This window comes from Silene latifolia, chromosome Y (assembly GCF_048544455.1).
Source record: "Silene latifolia isolate original U9 population chromosome Y, ASM4854445v1, whole genome shotgun sequence".
NCBI lineage: Eukaryota > Viridiplantae > Streptophyta > Magnoliopsida > Caryophyllales > Caryophyllaceae > Silene > Silene latifolia.
Window position 1 is genome coordinate 177142049 of NC_133538.1, and position 20784 is coordinate 177162832.

Genomic DNA, 20784 nt, shown 5'->3' on the forward strand with positions numbered 1-20784 from the left:
TTCAATTTCCTTCTTTCGATGTATTCTCAAATATCATGAAATTTCTAAGCACTCATTTAGATTTGATGCTAGGCTTGAGCTCTTTAACTTGAAAGATGCTCCCAGTATTATCACATAACTTGTGATAAGATCCATGGTGAAAGGATTTACTTTTAGTTCCTTTACAATCCATCTTATCCTTACCACAAAGTACTCAGACTCTATTTGTAGAATTAACAATGAGTGACTTTTGACAACAAGATCGGCCTAATAAACTCGAGCTTTTGTAACCCTTCACACAAAACTCCATGTTTCTATCAATCATAAATACGAATCCTTATTCCTTCTCAAGAACTCAAGGATGTATCCAATGGCTATCCATTGTCCTCCACATGGATTGACTTGTCTTGCATAAAGCATACAATTTATTAGTGCTTGCGCATATCTTAGCACATTAGGTCGATCCAATGGCGGAAACATTAGGAATCGATTTCATGTGTTCAACAATATCAGATTCAGTGGGTAACCATGATTGGTTCAAAGTAATCCCACAACCCAATAGAAATATGGAAAAATCCCTCTTGAATTTATCCATGCTGAAATGACGAAGAATCTTATTAATATAAGACTTTTGACTTAATGCCAATATCCCTTTAGGTCTATCTCTTATAGATCCGGATATCAAATATGCGATGTGCCTCACCAAAATCTCTCATGTGGAAATGATTTCCCAACCACCCCTTTACGGAGGTAATATTCGGTACATCATTCCCAATGATTATTATGTGAAGACAACTTGGCTTCCACTAAACTCCATATGTAAACATGGTTCTTCGACAACTCGAGTGAAACCAATCTCTATTATCACATGACTTGAAAATACGTTCCCACTAAACTTCATGGATAATTATGGTTCTTTGATAATTCAAATGGAACCATTCTCTAATATCACATGACTTGGAAAATGATTTTTACAATCTCTTAAAGCTTTGCTTAAAAACACATATGGATCCCTTAAGCTTACTTAGCATGTTAGGACTCTCAGACTTAAATCTAAGATCAGTGTCCAATATACATCCTCTTCTAAATACCTATTTAGAAAAGCGGTTTAATATTACTTGACATGTTTCATCAAAATGAAATGCGGCAATGACTAACATGATTTGATTCGGTTAACATCACCATGTTCATCTACGCCATTCTATGCTTGAAGGCTTTACTTGAAAGAGACCAATATCTTAAAGCATTTATTCTTAGCTTTGCGTATAGAATCTATCACGGATTGTAAAAACAAGACTTCTTTGCAATAATTTCTATTTGGATCACTAGCAACAATTCACTCGATAGATCATAGTTCTATTACTGTCTAAAAGCAACTCTAACATGTGGATGACTCTTAGAACATTTTCTCGTGTCATTATTCTACAAAATAAGTTTGTAGCGATTTTCTCCCACTCTATCTTTTTAGAAATACACTTACTTTCCAAGAAGATAGCTTTGTGAGCTACAAAAAATTTTGTTATTTTGAATGCGAAAGAGCATTAGGCATATGTTATCCTTGAGTGATCTATTAAGATATGTTACAATTTATAGAGACTAATCCCTTCCATATCTTGTATGGAGTCTCGTTTATGATTCATATTGCGCGTTTTTGCTTTAAACAACTCATAATAATACAAATCATGCTAGCATTGGATTTCAAATCCCCAAATATGAGTTCAATAACTCATTTTAACTCTCAATCGATCAATCTTATATTACATAAGAAATGACATGGTGCCATAGATCTTTTAATTAGGAATTAAATTCATAACCTAGGTTTTTATCATATTGAACAAATCATCATCTTTCAATGTGATCGATTGATTCGAGTTGATTTATGTTATAGATATTAATAGAGAAAAAGGAAACATGTCTTAGAACTTAAAATGCCATAAACCGAAATGAATTGGGTTAAAAGCCAAGTCATTCAAAACAAAATACAATACTTGTTCGGAAAGCAAATAAAAAAATTTCCACGTCTAACATGGAAACAAAATGAAGTTCTTAGACAATGTCTAAACATAAGACTATTATGAAGACATATTCAAAATAAAATACCAAGCCAAGTCCATAGGTCTTCTACTATGCGGCGGCTACTCTAGCTCCCTAGTTTGAGATCCTCTTCAAGCTTGCTTAGCCTTTCCATTCTTCTCATGCCCTAAATTCAATAAGAAAGGTGAGAACCACAACTAGTATCATAATACAAAGTTGACGGGAAAACATATAATATCAATAACATAAACTTTGGAAGAATTATTACCTACTAGAGTCACACGTCCAGCTTTGATGTCTCCCAAGTATTTGGGGCAATTGCGCTTCCAATGGCCTACGCCTATACAATAATGGCACTTATCATCGGATGTTGCTCCATTTTTGGGTTTGGAAGAGCAACTCTCAATATCTTTCCCCTTACCCTTGTAGGGAGTGGGCTTCTTACCCTTGTTAGCACTTTTCTTAAACTTTCCCTTACTCTTTGCATTGATGTTGAGCATATCCTTGCTAGTGCTTGCATTAAGCCCCTTGTCTCTTTCGGCTTGCACAAGCATTTTGTGCAACTCACGGAGATCGGTTTTCAAGTTTTGCATGTTATAGTTTACCCTAAACTGAACATAGCCCTTGATTCGGCTTAAGGAAAGGAGCACTCAGTCAATCACGAGTTGCTTGGGGATCTCTACCCCTTGCAACTTAAGTGTCTTAACATACTCAATCATTTTGAGCACATGAGGACTCACTTTTTGTCCTTCTTTGATATTGAGGTCAAAGAATTGGGAAGCCGCTTCATATTGAATAATCCTAGAAGCTTGTGAAAACATGGTCACAAGTCTAGTGTAGATTTCATAGGCGGTGCTCATCTTTATAGCACTCCTTTGAAGATCGGGTTCCATGTAGAAAATCAAGACATTCTTGACTGCGGTGGATTCTTTTTAGTAGGTCTCATAGGCCTCCCTAACCGTGTTTGTTGACCTAGCATTAGGAGTAGCGGGAGGAGCCGTGGTAAGGTATTGAAGCTTGTCATCACCTTCCGCGGCTAAGCGAAGTTGCGCATCCCAATCGGTGAAATTTAAACCATTCTTTTCGAGTTTGCAACGGTCCATAAAGGATCGAAGCCATGAAACGGTAGTGAGAGGTGGTGCGGACGAGCTATAGGTTGCCATTGTGATAAATCAAGTTGACTACAAAATATGAGATGAACAAAAAATTAACATTTATCGTAAATAAGACTTGTAAACTTTTTAGTCAAGTTTAGCATTTATATAATGACCTCCACCCAATTATATAAACGATTCCAAGACCCAAATTTATATTAACTCGGTTGTGAGCCTACGGGGCCTCTAAATCCTTACTAATATAATTTGGTGGGTTAACTCATTTAACCGATTCTACACTTAGAACTCTCGGTCGATGAAATTACACTAAGTTCATCTTTAGTCCGGACCTATTGAGACAACGGTCCCTCTAATACTTCCGTTGAGATCAACCAAATTTCGAAATGTAATAACATTTTATTACCCCACTTACACAACGTAAAAAGAAATCACCCCGGTATAATAAAACCGTATTGTACCCCTAATGAAATTGGGATTCATGAGTTCCTACTATTTGGTAAGGCTAAGTCTCAATTTTAAAATGTGAGAGGTCTTGTCAATTTATTATCTATCTCTTTTAAGTGAACTAAATTGGTGATCTATCGATAATTATAATTGACAAGGTTGAAGATTCGAAATAAAAATGCAAGAGATGTTATGGCGATTTGGCATGCATGTAACACCCCGGTCAAAACCGGGTCGGGAGCGGTTACTTATGATAGCTCACCAGGCTGTGTACATGGCCCACAGATCAACACGGGTCCTTTATAGCACATTTTGTCCTCACTCATGCGCATCCCGGGAACCTTCCCAGGAGGTCACCCATCCTAAGACTACTCCCAGCCAAGCACGCTTAACTCTAAAGTTCTTTTGCATGGATGACCATAAAAGAAAGTTCACTTTGTTTTTATGAGTAGTACTTTCAATCCCTTTAAGCACTAGTCATTTAAGTCTATCACTGGACCTCTTCAATTAACGTGGGGTGTTACCATCACCCCCACTTGAAGAACGCAACGTTCTCGTTACGCCTGAGAGCATAACCGCTAATCCAGAATCCTCCCCCGCTAGGTGGGTGATCACAATGGAGCGTATAACAACTGCCTCCAGGAGCGTATAATAACTGCCTCCCATCACCACACGGTTGCAAGGTTGCTCTGATACCACTTATAACACCCCAGCCCAAACCGGGTAGGGAGCGGTTACTTATGATAGCTCACCAGGCTGTGCACATGGCCCACAGATCAACACGGGTCCTTTATAACACATTTTTTCCTCACTCATGCGCATCCCGGGAACCTTCTCAGGAGGTCACCCATCCTAAGACTACTCCCAGCCAAACACGCTTAACTGTGGAGTTCTTTCGCATGGATGACCATAAAAGAAAGTGCAGTTTGTTTTTATGAGTAGTACTTTCAATCCCTTTAAGCACTAGTCATTTAAGCCTATCACTGGACCTCTTCAATTAACGTGAGATGTTACAATGCATGCAAACATATAAAGGAAGTCATGTAAAGAAAAAACGATTTCCTAGTATGGCCTTTCCTAAAATAGAAAATCTAATAATCTATTACAAAACTGGAAACCAACTCCTTTGGTCCCTTGAACTTCATGTGGCACGTCTCCCAAGGAAACACCGTCTTGATCGGAACTCCTTTCTGAATGGCTCCGTCTTTAGGAAACTCCGGAATTCCAAAATAATAATAAAATACATAGTTATTCCTATTATACATTTATAATGAAATTTTAAAAATAAATCTATTAAATTACAAAATGATGATGCAAAATCACATCAAAATTACAACCAAATCGATATTCCTTTACATTACGGGTAATACCGATTAAAAACTAAGGCCATACTAAGACAAATTACATCATTCAAAATTACATAAATTTAAATGACATTCATCCCTAAAAAAATGCAACAAAATATATGTATTCAAACATGCAAAATGAATGTGCCAAATTGCCTTACTAGATTATATCGTATATAGCTTGGTTTTTATGGAATTATATGATATTTAACTTATTAAAAATCACTAATTAATACTTAAATCAAATTTAAGGCCAAGTTAATTATCCTAACTGTCTTAGGACTCAAAAATTAGTCTAAACTAATAATTTGACAATAATTTAACTTTTTGTATATTATTGCTCATATTTAACCTTAATTATCATTACTTTTATGAAATAATTCCAAATTTCATTACAATAATCTACAAATTTGAAATTTAAATTTTGAACATTCTGGAATATTACTAGGACTTTCATAATGTCAAAAATATGGGTTAAAAATTCCGAATTAATTTAGAAAAAAATATTGTTGCAATCTATCGATTTTATCAAATAAAATACCTAAATTATACTAAAATAAATCTAATAAATTTTCCAACATCACATATGATATGTAGGATATAAATGCAACCTAAATTAATTTTTTCATACCATGAATTTCGATTTAGCTATTTTTAACTTATATAATCTCGATTTGTTCCATTTTAACCATTAAAATCATAAATCGTGCACAATTAATCCATTAACTTCAAATTTTACATACAATAAGTAAAATATGCATGTGAGATCATATTAAAATTTCATGATCATATTCAAAGGTTAACTATTTTTAGTTAATAAACCACCATTTTACTCACTAAAATATTATTATACTAAAAATAATAAAAATGAGCAATAATCTTTCATAAACCATCTAAAATGACCTAAAACATTTTAAGACCAGAATGTATACATGCATGAAAAATTTCGTGTATATACCATATTGATACAAATTTTCCGGTTTTTATTTTAGTCATCTAATAACTCGTAAAAAACCCATAAAACGATTTGCATGCAACAACAAAGATCTGATACCACTTGTTAGGTCCTTTAACCTCTAATTAGACTCTTCTAATTAGATTCTAAATTACTTGTTGATTAAGACACACAAGATCTAGTGCATGCAATATGTAAATAAATTGAAATAAGGAGAGAATGAATATATCCTTACATATTTGGACGGATTTTAGGGCACAAGGTAGGACTCCTTCCTATCCTTGTTCTTGAGCTTAAAATATTAGGATGATTTCCAAACTTCAAGTAGAGAAGTTCTCCTTTTGATTGCACCCAAGACAACACCCTTAATACTAACAATATTATTAACTAGATAATATTAGTAGTAACCTTAAATTTATTCTAATAATATTATTTTTATTACTACACTAGTAATGTTTTGTGATATTAGAATTTTTTAGAACAAATTTAAGCATAAAACTATTTTATTGTAAGATAGAAAGAGAGATTTTGAGCATAACTATTAAGTAGAATAATAAGAGAACTTATTCTCTTTTTATGGGAGGGGGGGGGGGGGAGCCGGTTTTCATGGCATGGGGAAGGGAATGCTTTTTTTTGTCTTACCAAAAACTATAGGCTAGGTTTAGTGGAGATAGGTGCAATGATTATGTTTAACTTATTAAAATAATCAACTACACAACCCTAAACCTACCCATGTGAAAACCGGCCCCCACACTTAAAATGAACTTCCATTTTATTTTCGTAATTTGTCAAATGTAATATTGTAGGTCATGTGATATGTAACATGTCATTAGACATTTTAATGCATATTTAACAAACTAAATATCTATTTAAATCAAATAAATTACATTTAACCAATTAACAAGTAAATCTATAATTACATGTATATAAAATGGGTCACATTAAGTCTAGTTAATATAATCTACAATATTTTGTAATTATGATTAAATAATTGTTCTTATCTCAATGGTTTCATAAACATTAATCAATTTTAGTAATATAACATTTTAATTACTAAATTGAATCTTATTTAATCATATTACAATAAGATATATATAATTCTCACTCACTGATAAAATTTGTTCAATTTAAGGATTTAATTAATCTGTATCGATATACAATTAATTAACTTTTCAATTAAGGAAATTGTCGTATAGGTGTGACCTTAAGGGATCAACTGATCACCACCGTCAAACGACAGTAACGTCAAACTCTAGTCAGCCAATCGTTACCGATAAATGTTGATCAATTGATTGTATAATTAAATCATCCCTTATGTATTCTTATTATGAGATTTAAATATGTGATCACACTACTGTTGAGGACACATATTCCAACACATATGTCATTCAAGGCAAGAGTTACGTCTTATATTGTTTGGATGTAAGAGTCTTGGTCTTATCGGATACTAGAGGTGAGATGCAAGCCTTCTAGTTGCGATATGATCGCCGGGATTGATGCTCCCATGCGTTCTTATGGTGAGATGCAAGCCATAAGTACGAATGTGACATTAGTAGCCACGTTCCGTGCAATGTTTGTTAAAAAGGTTTTCAAAGAGATGGCTATGGTTTCCATTCACGTATTTTGTATTGATTGATCCCTAACTTACCTACTTCATATGATTTGAATCCTAATCTCACATCTATGTCATATTTCCTTGAAATGCGTGCTTTTGTCTAAATGACCGTATTCTTGTCTTTCATATTATTTAATTATCTCACATGAATAGCTGAGTCTTTATTATGCTAATATTGATCTATCTTGTTCCCTCTCATTTAAATGTCATGTTTAAATATAGAATTTGATGTTCATATCATTTGTAATTATCTTACATGATTTACCTATTTGAGTTCCTTGTTATGTTTCTTTCGACAATTTGTGGATAGGAGAACCTTGAGTTACTCCTCACTGACTGTGGCTTTCATGTTTACATGAATGACAAGTTTGTGAAGATGCATTTGTGGGGTTTAGACGTGTGAGCTAACGAGTACCTTGGTTTAGTAGTCTATCTAGTAGGATTGCTTAGACTCACCCTTTATCGTCTTGTCATTCGAGGGATATATTTTCCCCTATTTTTGACTATCATGTTTGTATGAACTTAACTTTATTTCCGCATACATTATCTATGTTATAGGTTTTACTGAACCCGCGCTTTAAGCTTTAAAAAGTTTCAAAATTTTCCTAAAATTCCTCATTTTTCTTATTGTATTTTCTTAGCGATATTGCGGGGGGTTTACACTCTATTTGCACACGAATTTTTTGACTCGGGTCATTTCCTGTTAAAAGGCTTATTGTTATTGTAAGACGATTTTGTTTGCTTATTTCTAAATATTTTCGTTTTGAACCTTCTAGCGAACAAAACCGTTTCATCCTCGACGTCAGAACCAACATTCTCACATGCGGAGGCCTGTAGAGCCATACTCTTATTTTTACTTTGTTCGGCCACATCATCATCTAAGATGAGTTTGTGGGCCATAAGAGCTCCTCTAAGCTCTTGATAAGAAAGAGTAGTAAGGTCTCTAGCTTCCTCCATTGCAGTGACCTTAGGACGCCACTTTTTGGTAAGACTCCTAAGGTCTTTTCTGACAATGTCCTCGGATTCGAACTTTCTACCAAGATTTTTCAATTCATTGACAATGCTAGAAAATCGTGCAGACATGCTATCAAGCGATTCATTTGGCTCCATTATAAAGAGCTCATATTTTTGAATTAGCAAGTCAATGCGATATTTCTTAACGATTGTCATTCCCTCATAAGATAATTCAAGACCATCCCATATTTCCTGGCCGAGGTTCAAGAAGAAAAATGATCGAATTCATTAGATGTCATGCAATTTTGCAATAAGCTTATCGCTTTCGAGTTTTTCTCAGCCTTCTTGTAATCAGCCTCTACATAGTCTTCTTCGTTTTTCTCATAGGTAGTGCCTTCATTAGATCCGACCAAAATTTTATTCGGTTCATTTTGTATGATCTTCTAGCACTCCCAATAATGTCCTTTCACATAATGTGTCATCATGTTTTTCCAAAGTCCATAATTCTACCCATCAAAGACGGAACACTTTAGATACTTGGAATCCATTTCACACGTGTAAGGCTGCAGAATTAAAAGTAAATAAAAAGGGTTAGACGGATCAGCCTCTTTGCGGTTAGGCAATCAAGAGCACGAGGCTCTGATACCAATTAAAGAGTCTATCAATCCTAAATACTCAAGAGGGGGGGGGGGGGGGTGAATTGAGTATAAAAACTTTAGCCCACTCTTTTGATTGTCCGTATGAGCGTGAATTAATAGTTAATTATTTAAAGTTTATCGATTAAACTTAACTATTTAGTCAATCAATGTAAAACATAAACAAAAGAACGAAGAAAAGCGAGTGACACACGTGGTTTTGAAGTGGTTCAGTTTCACAAGTCGAAACCTACGTCCACTATTCTCGATTAATAATCTTAGTACCTTTCTACGGATTACAAAATTATCAATCAACTCGTACAACTAACTCTAGTTGTATTACCGTTAAATACTCAATTTTATCTATTTTACATTAATAAGAAAGCGTTTTGATTGTTCTTTGGTGTTCACACAATTGAACGAATAAGAACGAATCTAATCACTATTATCCAACAACGTAATTCTTAGAAATAAATCAATATGAAGCACGACTTTTATATATAGATTTTCGAATGCAAAATAAATTGATTACTTGATTAAAATGAAAATACTTAATCGATTTGTTTGCAAAGAAATTTTGTATTTCAAAAAGTTGATTTGAAATGTCGAAGTATATATGTATATATAGTAGAGAGGACAACTAGGGTTTAGTCGAAACCCTAGAAGATGTCGTGACTCTTGTGTAAATTATTGCATAAGAAATAAATCCAATCCTCTTATTATTTAATCCAATAATATCTTGGAAGATAGAAGAGAATAAATTAGATAATATAAAGAGATAAAATATTTCTAACAAATATTATCTTAAGATTTATTCTAATCATTATCTTACACAAGGGTTTACTATGTAAAAAGAAAATCGGCTCATAGGCCCGATTAGTCCTCATGAAAACCCTAGTGGGATATTAGGTTAGATTGACAAAATTAGGGTTTAGATATAATCAACATTGAAAACCCTATATTGGCTATATAGCATGACAACTCATAAGTTGTTTTACTAATCAATAGGATAATCAAAAATTCATTTAATCTAAATAACCTGAATCCCATTCTACTATAAATACAACACACTTGCTTTAAGAAAAAAGATATTAAAATTTTATATTTCGAAAACCGATTTTCAAACCCTAAAATCGTGACTTCATATTGCAGCCCAAAGTTATAGGTCAAATGACTATAACATTAAGCTTGGAAAGTAAAGTTATAGGTGAAATAGCTATAAATTTAGCTTCCCAACATTACTTCCAATAATACCGTAATTGGATGATGTCCTATACTAGCTAATCTTTCTGGAGATCTTCAGTATATGGATCATCCCTTCATCTTGATCATAAGCTCTACATCTCGAGCTTCTTTAAGACTTGATCATGCCTTTTGCTTGAGTGATCATCATAGTTGTAGTTGAAACAGCCACAACAATGCTTTATGAATCTTCAATGTTATAGCTCAAGCAGCTATAACATTACTTCAATGATGCCTCACAAATCTCCAATGTTATAGTCAAAACTACTATAACATTGCTTGCTTATATTGTAACCCTTATTCAAAATAGTCAAGCCTAAACAAACGATTACGAGCAACAGAGATATACATATTATAAAGTACACTTGTCATTATCAGAACATAACATATAATTATATAGTCCAACACCTTCAATATAGTTGACCGTGTTCAAGTTCAAAGCCCCTATGACACCCTTCGCAATTCGGGTGATGATCCCACCCGTACAAACGGGTACCAATTGGCCCGGAGAATTGCTCAATTTATGAAGGTGAAGTGCCATGTGATGCGCGATACATATTTGGAAGGGTTTGGGGTTTCGGTAGAGGTAGGAGCCCAATATTTCTAGCTCCTCCGTTTGGAAATTATGTGGTTCATCCCGCGCAAAGAAGGTCCATCCTATAAACCTATGCCAAATCCTTATCGCCGCATTATGAATGGAATTTGCGGGCCTCTTCACCCCTCTAACATCATCTAGGCCGAAAATGGCTTTTCAAACCATCCCATGGTCAAAATTTTCGGGCGCATTATGGGATGCTGACGCATCAAGCCCAAACATTTTGGCAAAATCGGACAAGGTAAGACTATAATATTTGTTCATGAGTCGGAAGTGGAGGAAAGCTACCTTTCCCGATTGCTTGTGTTTATCAATTTTGAGGGAGCTCAAGAACTCCCAAGTGAGACGGGGGTAGGTCCTCTCATGAATGTCGTACATGGAGGCAAGGACATTTGAATTAGAGGCATTTCATTAGCAATATTCTTACTTTCTCATTTCTATCCCAAAAGCTTAGTAAGAAAATCCTCTCTATGTTGATCTTCATTCAAAAATCCAAAATCTAGAAAAGACATCATATAAAAATCCAACAAAAAATCAGAAACACATATCATCTTCATAACCGAATGAAGCAAAATTTGTGCAGAAAGACTAGATTAAAGGTAAATATTAGGTTTTTCTTTTTATTATCCTTGAATGTTTAGATAATTAATCTAATACGGTTGAAATTTGAAGGTAAACATTGGGTTTGCGTTGGCTATAACAACGGTTAAAAACCGTTGTTATATAAAAAAGCGGACGTTGTTAAAGCGTCCATTGTAAAAGGTTTTAACAACGGTTGGTTTTCTTAAGGCAACCGTTGTTAAAAATATTAACAACGGTTTTAAGTATAAAAACCCGTTGTGGAAAGTGTGACTCAATTTTGGGGGGAAAGTTATAATAACGGTTGTAATATACAAAACCGTTGTTATAACTAAAGACAATGGTTTTTTAATAAATAACCGTTGTTGTTTGTTCTTAAAAAATAAAATAAAAATTAAATTAAATATTACTAGATGCATGCATAATTACGGCCCGTTATAATTCCGATGCATGCATTATTACTGCCATCACTGTGCATATGAACGGACAATATGGAATGAGAAGGGTTAGTAATAAGATTTGAAGCAGCATTGAGAGATATGATGATGATTATGGCACAACTTCCTAACATATATATTAATTAAAAAACAACTCAACCCACACATTGCTTAGTATAAATACATTAAATTATCTCAACTAACATTTCCATTATCTCAATATATACATCTCCAAACCCTAACTGCTAAAACAAACTCCAAATAAATTAACCCTACTTAATCTTTCAAAACAAACTCCAAACTCCAACAAAATGAATGATATCATCCTTAAGACTCTTACTATGATTGAGAAAAACAACAGTTTCATCCGCCGGTTGCTCCATATTGAGGAAAGTTTCAGGAGCTACCTTGCGGATGCTCGATCCGTACTGAAGGACGCCAAAGAAGATGGCTTGACGGAGCAAAGCGACGATTGCGGCTATATGACGATATAGCAACTGCTGAACGGAACCTCCAAATAGCCAAGGTGGAGAGGACGGATATGATAGAGGAGAATAAGATCCTCTATGAAAATATAAGAATTGCATTTTTATTAATGTAATTTTTTTTAATTTATGTATTTATAAATAAATATATATATATATATATTAATTATGTTTATCTTGCTTCTTCATCTTGCTTCTTCTTTGTTTTACTAACTAATTATGCAAACAATACTTAAACAAATAACATAATGGTCGATAAAAACACATACATGCAAAAGAAATAATTAGAAAAAGAAAATAATGATGATGAAACTAACAGTGACGGCGAGATTTACCTGATAATTACAGATCGTAAGAGACGATGAAATCAACAGTGACGGCGAGAAGATAAAGCGACGATGAGAAAGAGAGAAAGAGAGAAAGAGACGATGAGAAAGTGTGTGTTTTGTGTTTGTGTTTATCTGCTGTGTTTGTGTATTAAGGTTTGTGTTTTGTGGGCTTTCAGCAGAGACTTGTGTTTGTGTGGTTTATAGTATGGAAGGTATTGACAACGGTTATTAAACAACAACCGTTGTCAAATATGTTTTAACAACGGTTGTAAATCAACAACCGTTGTCAAATATGTTTTAACAACGGTTGTAAAAAACACCCGTTGTCAAATATGTTTTAACAACGGGTTACAAAAGTAACCGTTGTGATTACTTTTCACTAACTTTGCGGCAATTTTGCGGCGGATTATTAACAACGGTTGTGCATGTGTGACCCGTTGTTAAAACTAATAACAACGGTTTTTATAACCATGCCCGTTGTAATTAACTTTAGTAAAATTCGCGCCATACATTCTACAACGTCTATTGTGATTTTCGTGAATAATCGTTGTTAAAGGGGCGTTGTAGTTGCCTGTATTTGTAGTAGTGATAAAAATACTACTTTTGTTAAACGTATGAAAAAAAATTCGTATAAAAGAAGAACCCTAATTTGTTACATTCCCTTTTGTGGTTGTCTTTGTTCCATTAGATCTGATTTTTTATTTGCTTTGTGAACTATTCTTTTTTTTTTGTCGAGTTAATATTGAATGCATTTTCTTTTTGTATACATTAGATCAATTAGTTTAGTTCATATGGTGACAATGTCTTTTATTGTCTACAGATTTGCCAACCAAGGGCTCTCAAAGATGAAGTATTGTTGGAGAATAGTTTCATGTTAGGAGAGTCATTATATTAATTGGATTATTTTCAAGAGATGCATATTAGTACTATATATGAATATCTAGTCATATATCCTGAGAATGTTTATAGTTTCTTTATCCTAAAAATGCATATTAGTATTATATATGAACAAACTTGTTAATATCATCATCTTACTATGTATGAAAAACACTCACAGGCAGTTATTAACTTTTTGCTACACCTAATATCATCAAGTTACCAAATGGGTTGAAGTTTGTAACCATAAATCGTGTGACATTTTATGTTAATAATATAATGTAGGGTGCCTTAATTTACCCACATGAGTATAATAACTTGGCCACATCAACAAAAATGCGTGTAGTAACGCTGAACATGGAACAAATTTACTATGTACATAAGTAAAGTCAGTAATAATAATGTTTATATTTTTTACCAATATGTTACCATCTTTGAATTGGTAACATAGTGGAAAATTTTATAAACATGTTGTAAAACACATTACACTACCATTTGCAAACTATTTCTAAGTCGACTGGTGAAAATGGTTACATTAGCTTTGCAATATCAATAAGCTATTTTAAAATGATTACATTTTTATAACTTAAGTAGCAACATAATATACCAAATGGTTACATTTTTTTTTTTAAAAAATGGTTACATCTTTTCAAAAACATGGCAAGATATTAAGTGTCTGTATAATTGATTGAACTACACAATGTCAAATGGTAACATAGTCCCCTATAATGGTAACATATTTACGTGATAAAGGTAATATATTCTTTGTTACTCATTTAGCCCATTTTGGTACCATTTTTAGAGAATGGTGATTATACATGTTACCATAATATACACCTTAATATTAAATAACTTATGTCAAATAATATTTCAAAGAATCTGGTTATAATCAACAACCATTTTAACTAGAAAAAGGTTACATAAACACTTAACCCCGTGACATTTTAAAGAGATACATTGTCACAGTCATCAAACATTCATTACCTTAGTATTATTAACTAGATTTTATCACAAAACCACCATCCACAACAAGCCACTGATACTGGTATTTATCAAAGAACTATTGTAAAACAAAAATGATCCAAAATATCTTCATTAAATGTCTACAACGCCATATATAACAAACGAAAACTACATTGTTCAATACAAACAACTACTAACGACTTCTTAAGCGCTTCTTGGCCTTCATCAGCTCCCTTTCCAGCCATGTACATCGCATGCGACACAATTTCTTACCAAAACTCGAGTGTAACATTGGGTGAACTTCTCTTTTAAATCTGTTGTCTCTTCTTCAATGTCCCTCAATTGCAAATAAGCACCCATAATCAACATGTCAACATATTTGTTTAAGATGTAACCATTTCAGAATAATATGTCACCACTTTAGTTACATATTTTACACAACAACATATTGGATAATATGCGAATATGTAGACACTTCTGATTAATATGTCACCACTTCAATTTAATATTTTAATTTAAAATTATCCTTTAATTCAATAGTTTTTAATCACCTTTAGTAACATCTTATATGACTTAAGAACTTCACTATTATCGTCATTAGGTTCATAATTTAACTCAATGTTAAACAAATGGTAACAAAGAACACAAGTTTATAAACATAATAAAATGTACTCATTGTAACTTAATATGTAACCATTTACATATATTATATGGCACATTTAGTAATTTCACATTCCGAAAAAAAATGTGTACAAACAACTCTAAAATGATAAACCTTCAACTTAAGTTGTGCCCTATCGCCACTTAAATAGACTATGTAACCGAATAATGTTTGTAAAAAGGTCACAAACAACTAATATGTGGTGAAATTTTATACTACTACTCAATTTCAATAAACTCATCAACATGTCGACACTTTAATTAAATATGTTACCATCCTCAATAATATGTTAACTGATAATAATTGAATAAATTAAATTATATGCATATGTATTAACAATGCATAAAAGTTTATAAGCAAAAAAAATGTAACCAGTTTTGGTCATAAACATGGCACAACCCCTCTAACTACGATGCTCCAACACGATATGAGAATATAAAAACCACTATTAATATAGTAGAAACAAAGATCATCAATTTAACAATAAAACAATAAGAACCTCCTACCTTCTAGATCCTCATCAACGGAACCTTAAAATAAACCTAATACATTCATACTAAAATAAACTTCATACATTCATACTAAGATGAAATATTATTAAAACCCTAAAACCACACCAAAACAATTATAATAAATAGAAACCAAAAATTTAAAATATCTTTGTTGGGTTCAACACTTGCATGTGTCATTTTAACATTCTTCTTAGGTAATGTTCTCCTTGTTTTCCTTACCATGTTTATAATTAGATTGATTGTTCTGAGTTTTTGTTAATTTTGTTAATTTGTAATGCGGAAGATGAAGATGTAGATTTGAGTGGAAATGGCGATTTGAGTATATGATTTGTTGATTTGTGTATATAGAGAAGATGAAGATTGTAGTAGACGAAATAGTGTAGTTGATGAAGATTGTAGCAGATGGAAAAAATTAGAGGGTTGATTTTTAGGTTTTTTAGAGAGAGAGGTGAAGATGGAATAAGTGTGAAAAATAAATTGAAAATAAGATGTGAAGTTGGAGAGGTCTGTATTGGGAGGGAAAAGGTTTTAAATTTTTTAATTAAAAAGGCCAATTCTAAATCTGTAACGCCCCGTAATTTCGGACCGTTAATATATTTTGGAAATAATTTATTAATCAAATAAAAGTTGATATTTAAGTATTTAAAGTAAAAATAATTCAAAGAAATATAATTTTATTATATTTTGAAGAAAAGTATTTATTTAGATAGTTTCGAGATGTTTAAAAATAGTTTAAACCGTGTAAAACTTTTTATTTCGAAATAAGGGCGTATCGGGGGGAAAATGACAATTCTTTTGAACGTTGGGTAAACGAATTTGGAAATGGGTCGTATGAATACTCAATTTTATTGTAATCTCGTGTTTAAGAACTTTGGTCTTGACGGAATTTGCGTTTGACTTACGGTTTTAATTATTATCGAAACGAGTCAAAACCGACTCGAAAAATCCCGACTCAAACCCGCTCTCCTCCTTTCCTTTCTTCATTTCACGCGCACCAAACCCCCTTCCCCTTCATTTTTCTGATTTCTTTGATCTTCATCACCTAAAATTCCCAAAACACCATTTTTCATCTTTTCAAGCTAAAAATCGACATAATTTCTTCATTTCTTATCGGATTCTCGCATAATTTACCTTTCCGGAATCCCCTCGACGAGATCTACAACTTGGTATAATTTAATTTCAGTTTTCTTGAAGTTGTTTTAAGATGAAATTTCGGTAAATTCGGTTTTTAGGCTTAATTATTGTGTTTTTATTGTTTATTTAGGTGAAGAATTGGAAGACGAGTTTGGGGACTCGTATATTATTGAAGAAAGCGGATAGTTGCTAGTTAGGGTTTGGGTTTAAGGTGCTAATTGCTCAATTTTCTAGCTTAAGGTAACATATTTCGAGTTACTCGACGAAAGATCGTCACATGTTTTTGATTTTTGTATGTTTGGTGAATTTTTGTTTGAGTAGTAGTTTTCACATGTTAAAATTTGTTGCATGTATGCTTAAATTGTGCCTTTTGTTAGTTTAAATTAACAAAGTTGAATTGGGAACGATTAATTAATGTTCAGACGGTCTTTTACTAAATAAAAATGGAAAAAAATGGTGGTGTAAGGGGACGGGCAGCAGGCCGGCAGGCCCGTGGCAGGCCCACGGCTAGCCCACGGCTAGCCCACGGTTGGCCCGGGTCGGTCCGTTGCTTGTTTCGCGGTTTTCCATGCAAAATTTGTCATTTAAGGTTTATTAATGACATAGTTAGTATGAGTACACTTTAGGAATTGAATCATACTAGTAACAAAAATTATGTTAATGGTAAAATTGTGCTTATATTAATAGTTATCACATGTTAGGATAATTTGCAAAATGAAATTGTAACTAATAGGCTCAAAATGAATTTTATAGCGATAATTGTAATGTTTTGTTGATTGTCTGAAAAACTGAGCCTTAGTCCCTTTGACTGATGCGATGTCAGTTAATTGAGTGATTGGTCAGCCGCAATTTGACCCGTACCTGTCGCAGGGCTGGGGTTGCGGGTAAAAATTCGGTTGAATGAATTAGATAATCGGCCTTTTTCTTGTTTTAGGCCATTTATTATATCTCTATTTCACATGTGTAGTTAGTTGAATTTAAATAGCTTCTTATTTAGTTAGTTGAATTTAAATAGCTTTTTATTTTGTAGTAATGGCCCTAGATTCCCCTAAAGCCTTTAATATTGTTAAAATTGCTAGAATTGGAAGTTAGTATTGAATTCTTATTGAGGACACTGTTGGATTTGTATCTTTGAATAGACATTTATATAGCCTTTCACATGATAGGGTGTTAGCATTTAGGTGGTAAGTTGGACTTTTTGTCTTACTTGACTTGTGTGGTGAGTCTTGTGTGGTGTGGGCTAAAGTATTCAAGCTGGGACTAGCTGGGACTAGGTCCTAGGTGAGTATTTCGGCCTTCATCATAGATAGGTCTTTATAATCTTTGACGAGTATATGTTCACTGCTTGATAGCCTTTGTGTTCCTGACTAGTGGATGTTTATCCAAGTTGGGGCATGACCTCGATTACTTATTTTGATAGTAAGTGGTCGACTTAATTACTAGCCAACCCTTTGGTGGACTCCTTAGGGTACTCACTTCACTTTGTTTTAAAAAAGTTGTGGGTCTTGGGTGCGGTGGTGTGTATCCGCATGTCTAGGTCTGCGCAGATTTTAGGCTAGGGTTGTGTTGTCTCTTGGCCATGTTTTATTAATATTAACCGCTGAGCCAAGATACCGGTTCGATTACCTTCCCTACCTCGTGGTATAGACTCGAGTTACAAAGTGACTATTGACCGTGCTAAGAACTTATGCCTGTCTTTGATATATTGCCCTTTCTTGTATGGTGATTTTATGAACCGTGTAATAGGTGAGATGTAAGCCGATTCTTTGATAATGTTTGGATTACTATTTGTTATATGATTCACATGATAGTTTAGTTTGGTCAGTTTAGGGGTCATTTGTTAGAATACATGATAAGTAAATGGTTTATCAAATTGTTTACATGTTACATTACATGTTACATTAATTTAGACGATTCGTGGCTGGGAGGACTCGAAGTTACTCCTCACTAAATTGTGGCTTTCGTGTTTGTATAAAATGCGATTGACAGGTTGTTGATGCTTTGTTGGGGGTCACAGACGAGCTAGTGAGCAAGGAACCTTGGACCTAGTTTTTTGGCTATTCTTATAGTAACCCTTTTATCTTTTGGTTTGTATATTATTTGAAGGGACATATGTCTCCCTTTTTCTATTTTGGGTTTGTATCATTCTACTTTCTTATTTAGCTATGGCATGTAAAGTAGTTCATCAGCTTTTGCAGGGTCTTGGCACCCGCTTCTGGGAATGTTGGACTTCTTGAGTTGGATTGGTTGTGAATGGTTTAGTTAGAAAATTTTTTGAAATTGCAAGTTTTATCTAGTTGAACCATTTACAAACATATCCTACCAGTTTTTCCGTAGAATTTACGCCTTTAAGTAATTAGATAACGCTAATTTTAAGGGTGTCACAGTTGGTATCAGAGCTTATTGCTCCCGACGCACGTTTGTGCACCCCACTTAAAATCACTTGACCTTTAAATAATAAACTTGAGAGATGGGTAGGATGGGTAGATTTAGGATTTTATGTGGTAGTCTGTTTGTGATTGCTAATTGTTAGGTACTAATTGATTTTCTCTTTTGTAAGATGGCTCTCCAATAGATGTAGATAATGCAATCTTACCTTAATTTTCCAATCTCATTGTTTATTCGTCTTTCAAACTCCTCTTCTCTCGCCTTGGTAACTACCTTTCAATTCTTTCTCCCGATTCATCTTGGGTTCGTTTTCTTCTTATAATAAAGTCCATGTGGACACCTTCCTTGTATTCCACAGGATAGTCCCCTTGTTCAAGAGAACCCGGTTTTGAGAGAATGTAACTTTGGAGGGTGTGAAAGAGTTGAGAAATTGATTGGTTAAGGTTTGAGTGGTATAGGAGAATATAACTTGGGATCCTTTGGTTAGACTTGTTAGTTGTGTATGATATGAGAGCCTAGTGAGTTTAGGAACACCTTTGGATTTATGTCTATTGAGAGCTTGTTTGTTATAGATGATTGAGTATGAGGTACTACCTTAGCACATAAGATGGAATGAACCTGAGCTACTTCATTTGAGAGTCTCGATGTTTCTTATGGAGAATTAAAGGAATGATAGTTAGCCCTAATCCTTGTAGGCCTTGAAAGGAATACAATAGGACATTGACGTTGCTTAATGGTTTGGTATCGTACTTTGGAATTAGTTAGTTTGTTAAACCTTTTGAGTTGACCAAATCTAGTATAGAGTAGCCTTGTTGACCTTTCGAAATTTGAGAACACATGGTTGACCTTATTAATCATATCTGGATTTGGGAATTTTGGTGGAATATTGTTCGATGTAGTTCATGAGTTCAAGGATGTGATTCCAATTTATGGTATCGGAGACTAGAAGTATTAAGTGGTGAGATGATAGAGTAGACAAGCTATGGTACTTGGGGATGACATAGTAAGTGAAGTTCAATGACGAGAATTGTAAAGGAGATATTTTGGGACATGGGTGGTAATAAATGAATTTGTGTGGTGAATTGATTTTGGCTCTTAGAACCAATTGAGTTGAGGAATATCTACCATTGTGGAATCCTTGTTAGTCTTATAATTTGGTAGACTTTTGGGGCTTTGTTGAGCACCTTAGTGATGTAACCTTATCATATCGATCATAAGCTTTGATGAGTGTTTGGTAAGCAGTAACCCTTCCATTATGCTGCTTCTGTTCTCCTTTCCTTCTCTTTAACGATCTTTGAACCCTGTTTTTATGCTAAATTTTACGTAACTTCTTCTTTCCCGAGATATCTTCTTAACTCGAATACCTCTTATTTTTGTCAACCGTTATCTTTACGGTCTGACTCCTTAGTTTCCTAACTTGTCAGATGCATGCACCCTTCAGAAATGTTTTACTGTTTCTCTATTCCGTTATCACTCCTTACCTCCTTAGTATAGTTGGTACCTTGT

General features: G+C 33.8%; 1 protein-coding gene across 1 annotated transcript; it reads right to left on the reverse strand.

Annotated features, from left to right (window-relative positions):
* Window positions 1-2144: 2144 nt before the first annotated feature.
* Window positions 2145-2606, reverse strand: LOC141629506 (uncharacterized). Its single transcript, XM_074442495.1, has 2 exons — window positions 2282-2606; window positions 2145-2179 (listed from the first exon to the last, which is right to left on the reverse strand). The coding sequence occupies exons 1-2, from the start codon at window positions 2604-2606 to the stop codon at window positions 2145-2147; spliced, it is 360 nt and encodes a 119-aa protein (XP_074298596.1).
* Window positions 2607-20784: the final 18178 nt, after the last annotated feature.

Bases quoted from the DNA above. Each gene is read 5' to 3' on its own strand.
- LOC141629506 (XM_074442495.1), bottom strand. From the start codon at position 2,606: ATGCAAAACTTGAAAACCGATCTCCGTGAGTTGCACAAAATGCTTGTG. The intron at 2,180-2,281 runs GTAATAATTCTT...TATTGAATTTAG, and splicing joins TGGACGTGTGACTCTAGTAG to GGCATGAGAAGAATGGAAAG.